We start from the raw sequence: 7,672 nt of genomic DNA, 5'->3' as shown, positions 1-7,672 counted from the left end.
ATAAAATGAAGACATAGTTATGGAGCTCAGGGGTAGTTATGCGGACAAAACCCCCATGTAGACGCAGTTAGGTAGACAGATGAATACTTCCATCGACTGAGGTACTGTTGCTTGGGGAGGTGAAGTTCCTACAATGACAGAAAATACCCTTCCAGTGCGATAAGAAGCATCCGCACTACTACACTACAGCAGCACAGTTATGGCACCATAACTGTGCTACTGTAGCACTCGTAATGTAGACATGGCCTGAGATACGTGTATTAGTAATGTGCAAGCAAAAGGCTGCATGTGTGTTACTAGCTTTGTGAAACAATGAGGACAGATTTTAGAAACTCAAAAACAATGGGACCACATTGTGCCATCAGTGTGTAAGCAGAACTCCTCATTGATTTTAGAAGGAAGTTCTGCTTAACACACGGATGGTCTGATATAACTCATAGAGGTTAAGGGCTCGCTGTGCTACAAAGGAAGCGTGTACAATATTGAATTCTGCCAAAACAGTAGTCTGGGCCTTTGCAGTTTACTATATGTAGGACAGAGCCCATCCTGGATGTTTATTTTTTATCTTTTTTTTTTGGTAAGATTACAAGTTTTGTTGATAAAGGTAATAGTGTTGATGTAATAGACTTCCGTAAAGCATTTGACTTGGTACGGCACAATATTTTGATTAACAACTAGAAAGATATAATATTAACAATGCACACAAAAAAGCTGGCTAACTGATAGGTCTCAATTTTAGGTCTGTAATTGTAAGTGGGGACACATCATTGAATGGGTATGTTTCTAGTGGGGTCCCGCAGGGACTGGTTCTTGGTCCTTCTCTATTTAACATTTTTATTAATGATCTGGAAGAAAACATAAAATCACTGATCAAGTTTGCAGATGACACACAAATTGTGGAAGTGATAAATAAGGAAGAAGACATGTCCCTGATACAGAGCGATCAGGATTGCTTGGTAAACTGGACACAAGCAAACAATATGTGTTTTAATATGGCTAAATGTAACTCTATATATCTAGGAACACAGAATGTAGGGCATACTTACACGATAGGAGATTCTATCCTGGAAAGCAGTGACTCTGAAACAGATTTGGGAGTTGTGGTGGATAATCAGCAGAACATGAGCTCCCAGTGCGATTCTGTGGCCAAAAGGGGTAATGCAATTCTTGGATGCATAAATAATGCAATCTTGAGTAGGAGCAGTGAGGTTATTTTGCCTCTGTATTTGGCACTGGTCTAACCACTGCTGGAATACTGTGTCCAGTTCTGGGGTCCACAATTCAAGAAGGATGTTGATAAAATGGAGAAGTTCAGAAAAGAGCCACAAGAATGATTAAAGGATTAGAAAACATGCTTTTATAGAGATAGAGTCAAGGAGCTCCATCTATTTAGCTTAATGTAGAGATGGTTAAGGGGTGATTTGATTACAGTCTGTGAGTACCCATATTTAATAATGGGCTCTTCAATTTAGAAGCGAAAGGTATAACATGATCCAATGTCAGGAAGTTAAAGCTAGACAAATTCAGACTCAAAATAAGGCATAAACTTTTAACAGTGAGAGTAATTAACCATTGGAACAATTTACCAAGGGTCTTGGTGGATTCTAAAATCAAAACTGGATGTTTTTCTAAAAGATATGTTCTAGGAATTATTGTGAAGAAGTTCTATGGCCCGTGTTATACAGGAGGTGAGACTCACTATATGATCAAATGGTCCAGTCTGGCCTTGGAATCTATGAATTTTTGAATATTATAATAAGATTCCAGAAACGTCACTCGGAAGCCTAAAAGGTCTGTTGAGTCAGTGTGAAGCAATAGAAGCAGCTACAAGCATGGCTGAGAGCTCTTTTTGTTCAGAATATCACCAGGTTGAGTCATCACTGAGTTTCACAATCTGTTACCATCCAATTTTTAAGTTTTCAGCCATTTTGACTTTATGAATTACATCCGTGTGGTGTACAGTTACAGTAAGGCATTTATGTCATGAGAATAGTCCTAGGCCATTGTGGTATCAGAGGTAACTCAACCAATCACCACCCATACTCTACTGCTAATTTGCATGCAACATTTTCATTGGTTGTATGAGAGAAACTGCACAGATGGTGGATTACTTGGCCCAACTGCCACACCCATGCACCCAGCTGCCAACCGCACAAATCAATGCAAGTCTCTCAGCACAACCCGCCACAAATCAACACAGACACCTACACAACCAGAATACACAATAACCCCGAACACACATAGACCCTCATGGCAGTACATACACTTCATTAGTCACCCACACAAATCAGCACAACCTAACCCAAATCAACACAACCCACGCATAACACTACAACCAGCACATACAATAACCCCAAACATCACTCAGAAGTCTAGATGATCTGTAGTCAGTGTGAAGTAATGGGAACAGCTACAAACATGACTGAAAGTTCTTTTTGTTTAGAATAGCACCATGATATTACACACATGATTTGATGAATTACACCTGTCCAACAGTATAGGCTGTCAGCTGCTAGTTTTACATAATGCTGAATGGCTGACAGTTATGGTATAGTGAACTTACAGTATAATACTGAAAGCCGATTTGGGATTATCCATACAGTTCAGGGAAGGCAAGTTAAGTTAGCAGACTCACCACAACTGCTAGGCTTAGAGTCAGACATGGTTCTCTGGTCCCATTCAACAGCTACATGCAGCCACTAGGTGAACCGGTCAAATGACAGGGACTCACGAACCACAACATGCAGAGGACACAGAACTCTACCTATCCTTCATCACATAGGATCATACCACTACCATCAAGATGGCCCAGTGCTTGGATGAGATCAGTTCATGGAATAAGAACAGCTGGCTGAAGCTGAACCGGAGCAAAGCTGAGATGATGCTGGTGGAACATTTGGAAGAGTGTACTGCTACAGAGAAATCTCCATTAGATCCATAGATAACTGAATAATTCAATTCATAGTTTAGGAGTACTCTAGGATTCTTCACTGACACCAAGCTCTCATATAGCAGTATCCATGAATCATGCTTTCTATCAGCTCTGGTTGGCTAAGAGACTGTCCCATCCTGGTGGATAGTGACCTGGCCTCATTTATTCACACCTCAGCTGAACTACAGCACTGCGATATATCTGGACATGAAGCCTTCAGCACGTAGGAAGCCCTAACTAGTTCAGCATGGCCCAGCACCTCTCCTCCTGCAACATAGACTACTGCGAGCACATCACATCTATCTTCTACTCTCCACACTAGTTTCCAATAGAATTTCAATTCAAGTACAAGGTCTCAGTCTGTACCTTTATGGTGCTCTGTAACCTGGGCCCAGGATACTTAAAAGACCACCTAGTACTCTGGGATAGAAATCAGGGTCAATAACTCCGCTTCTTTGACACAACGGAATTCTCTACAATAAGGGTAAAGATTGCTGGAGCTAGAACTCTCTCATGGGCTGGTTTGAGACTGTGGAATGATCCCCTCCATGCCAGGTATTAAGGGCCATCATAAACCTCACCACCTTTCACCCCAAGAGTAAGGTGCATCTCTTTGGCCTTGCCTTCTGTAACATAAATATATAGCAACATGTATATTTTAAAAATATCCCCCTGGGATAGAGAATGAGAGAACACACACAGATGTTAGTCGAGTTACTTAATGAGATATTGGAAGGCACTTGGAGACTACGGTGATGAACACGGTATGAGAACCTTGATAAAATAGAATAGAATCGTTGAATGGAAGCAGTTCATTTTAAAATGAAGTAGCAGCAGTTCGCAGGGAAGGAGTTAAAACATCTCCGAATGATTCTACAGTTCTTAATGAGAAAATTAGGCAGCAATATAAATTGCTTGCCTTCTACATTCAGTTAAATGGCAGATGTAACTTTAGCCTTTACAACCAAGGTCGTATACTAACTCAGTTTCTCTCACCACAGACTTAGCCTTAGGACTTGACTGGATTCCTCTATTGTGATTAATCACTTAAAGGAGATTTAAAGCTCTGTCAAAATCACTAGAGGCCATGCTGAAAAACTACTAGTTAACCTTTGCTGAGCTTCTGAACTTTAACCTAGGTGCCTCAAAACATACGTATTTGGAGACATGAGCACCAGTATCCTTTATTACCCTGCTTAACGTTGAAATAAATTAGATTTAAAGCTATAAAGTATTCAGACATATAAGGGGATTAAAACAAATGTTGAGCCTTGCTCCATATTCAGTTTTGATAATGGATCTGACAGGTTTTAAAAGATAAATTAAATCAGCTATAAACTTTATATTTGTTGACAATGCACATGGTGAAGGCAGAGAGAAGTTTAAGAAAATACAAGTAGCCTGCAGACTTTATCCTAGAACAAGTACAAGTCTAAACCAAATATATGGTAATTGAGCATAATTTGTGGAGATGCACGTTGATCTTTTGGTTCAAAGCGAGAAAGTCCAGTATTATATGTATAGGTGCTGTACCTCTATAATACAGTTTTAAAAAACGGTCATGCACAAGATCACAATACCATATTGTAACAAAGACACACATACTTCTATACTAGTGTTAATGAGGGAAGCTTTCCCTGCAGACCATAAGGGAAAGCTCTGCAAACCATGCACCATTCAGTTTGGAAACTGAACCCTGCAGTTTGGTTTGCAGGAGGTAGGAGCACACCAATCCCAGAAGACTCACTGCCCTCTAGTGAACAACAGGCAGCTACACTAGCTTAATGTCGGACAACCACGCTTCTGTCTGCCAGGTTTTGATCTGCCAAGGCATCTGTGGTCATCTCTACCAAATTCACGGTCCATTATGGTCAATTTCACGGCCATGGGATTTGAAAATTGGTAAATTTCATGTTTTCAGATGTTTAAATCTGAAATTTCAAGGTGTTGTAACCGTGGGGGTCCCGACCCAAAAAGGATTGTGGGGATGGGGGTTGCGAACCTGTTATAGGGGGGTCATGGGATTGCCACCCTCACTTCTGTGCAGCAACCGCAGAGCTTCCTGCAGCTGCAGGAGGTTCCTGGAGGTGGAGGTGGGTCTGAGTTCTGCCTCCCCCACAGAGTAGCTGTGCAGGGGATCGACAAGACCTGTCCCTCCCCTGGCCTGCCGGAGCTAGGAGCCCCCTTTGCTCAGGCGCTCCCACCAGCACAGGGAAGATCAGACACAACTCCACAAGTCTCCTCCAGCTGCAGGAACCTCTGGGGCTGCTGCCCAGTCCCAGAGAGCGTCCTGCAGCAGGGGAAGGCACCCGGGTCTGGTCTCCCCCCACAGAGCAGCTGTGCAGGAGATGGACAAGTCCTGTCCCTTCCCTGCCCAGCCAAGCAAGGAGTCCCCTTTGCTGGGGTGCTCCTAGGAACAAGGGAACATCGGATTTCACAGGGAAGGGCTTATTTCATGGTCCGTGATGCATTTTTCACGGCCCTGAAATTGGTAGGGCCCTAGTAATCTCATCCAGTTTTGAACAGGACAGGGCAACTGTGCAGCTAATCTCTTTAAATAGGGTTTTTCTAATGACCTGCGATACAGCTGCAGTCAACTTCAGTCTGTCGCATATCCTTGACAAGTGCTCACTGACTTATTTTGAGGGCGGGCTACTGGCTCTCTACCTGGTTACTGCTGATGCCATCAAATGGCTGGGCACATTGTGCATATGCTGAGAGAGACCAAGCTTGTACTGGTGAAGGTACCATAAGGAGACAGTCTATTAGTTCACGAGTATAGTTAGTTTTCATGTCTATGTTGGCTATTTAGTTGGAAGACAGACAACGCTATAATTTTTCTATTCACATTTGTGATGGCTGTTGTAGGAGAGAAGGGAATATCTGAATTTCTCTAGGGTGCGAGGAGTGGAGAAGTAAGGTTCTAAACATGGTGATCAAGTGTTTTTTAAAATGATCCTCAGAATATTTTGATGTCAGAAAACATTCATTAATTTTTCCCACAAACGTTAGAAAATGGATCATAGGAATCAGTCAATAATAAATACATTTTACTTACCACAAGCTCCCCATAAGATGAAAGGAGTCCTGCCCCATAAGCTTTGATGGATCCATTTTGTTTGCAGAGACCAAACTCAATAGTAAACCAATAGAGCTGATAACCAAGAACAACTAATCAGTTTGTGAGAACCATAAACTAATCTAATAATCACCTCCCTTTTTGTTTACTTGACTTGTGCCCTATCTTTCTTTTGTTTCTTTTCTCCTTATTACTTTTCTTAATTTCTAGTTATCTTTAAGCATTAAGTTTGTATATTTTAAGAAAATATCCTTACATATGTATATATTTACATATTTATATATTTAAATTTATCTACTACTTGAGCCAAATGAAATAGGAAAGGTCCCCTCCCCTCCATTCTCTGTATGGCACTATTAGTAGAAATTTGAAATTATCCATCCCTTAGCACCAACATCCACTTTAAAATTAAAGCCCATTCCATCTTTATCGCATTACAACAGACAACAAGGACAAATATCTTTTGGCTGCCCTTGCAAATTGAAGTAGTTGCACATTAAGTGCTGGATTATGGCCCAGCCCTACAGACCTGCTCAGGAAAGTAAGAGAATTAGGACATTTTCCCCCTCTGCAACCCTGTTAACACTTCCCACATTGCGGTTTCAGACATGGGGAAGCTGGGGGAGGGAGGAAGCAGGGCCTATCCACTCAATACCTTTTTCCAGCAGAAGGGCAGGGAGGGGTGGAACCTATAACCTGCCCCAAGAACAAGAAACAACAGGGAAGGAAGGAATCATTCATATTCCCAATGTGGCTCTGTGTCACAATTCATCTCAGGCCCCCTTCTGGGGCATTCAGCTATGCACTTCCTGTTACACAGGACTGAGCCCTAAGTTTCAATCAAGCCCTATGTGATTTGTTTACAGCACTCCGCTTAAAGAGTTGCTGATACTTCACAGAAGAGTATGAGACTATTCTACCTATATATCTTGGTTTCTTTGATATAGACCTTCATAGTTCTCTGACTTGTTATTAGCAAGGACATTTACAATTAAAAAACCCCAAACAACAAACAGGCAAACAAAGAAACAAACACCCAGGATTGTTGTTCCTTAGGGGTTTTCTCTTCTAACTACTTTACCCACATTTCAAATGATAATACTCCATTTGTGATGTTCTAATCATCTAGGTCCTTTTTATTTTCTAATGGGGATCTTTTCCCATTCCTCATCTTTTTAGTATAGGATCTCTTTGGTTGGATCCTGAGGGATAGGAAGGTGGAATGGGGTGCCCCGTTCTTTCTGAAAGTACCCCTGTGCCACTTCTGTGATGCTAAGTGAGTGAGGATCTTGAATCTTGACATTCAGAGCTATAGTGTGATATGTGATATGATGCTGTCTGGGCAGTGAGTTCAAACATGAATGCTGACAACTTTCAATCTGTCCTGCTCTCACACAGCTGTGTAGAACATGTTCAATCTAAATATTAAGAACTGAATAGATGAAGGAATCAATGGTGGTTCAGAGTTAGCGTTAGTAAAATCAATCTCATAACACTTAGCAGCACACTTTAATTACATTAACTAGATAGTCCTCCCAATGGTCCTATGATATAGGCAGTAATAGCCCTGTTACAGGTGGAGAGACTGAAGCAGACCAACTAAATGAGGTAACCAAGATCACACACACAGAGAGAGAGAGAGAGAGAGAAGTATCAAAAAT

General features: G+C 41.5%; 1 protein-coding gene across 1 annotated transcript in view; it reads right to left on the bottom strand.

The window, feature by feature from the left end:
- LOC112112280 (tyrosine 3-monooxygenase-like) overlaps positions 1-7,672 on the bottom strand; it is a 44,415-nt gene that overhangs the window by 5,027 nt on the left and 31,716 nt on the right. The window contains exon 10 of the mRNA XM_024208143.2: positions 5,991-6,086. Within this exon, the coding sequence (XP_024063911.2) occupies positions 5,991-6,086 (96 nt within the window). The remainder of the gene's footprint in view (positions 1-5,990; positions 6,087-7,672) is intronic.

This window comes from Terrapene carolina, unplaced genomic scaffold (genome assembly GCF_002925995.2).
Source record: "Terrapene carolina triunguis isolate 2854851 unplaced genomic scaffold, T_m_triunguis-2.0 Scaffold247, whole genome shotgun sequence".
NCBI lineage: Eukaryota > Metazoa > Chordata > Testudines > Emydidae > Terrapene > Terrapene triunguis.
This window is presented reverse-complemented; position numbering and strand designations above follow the sequence as displayed.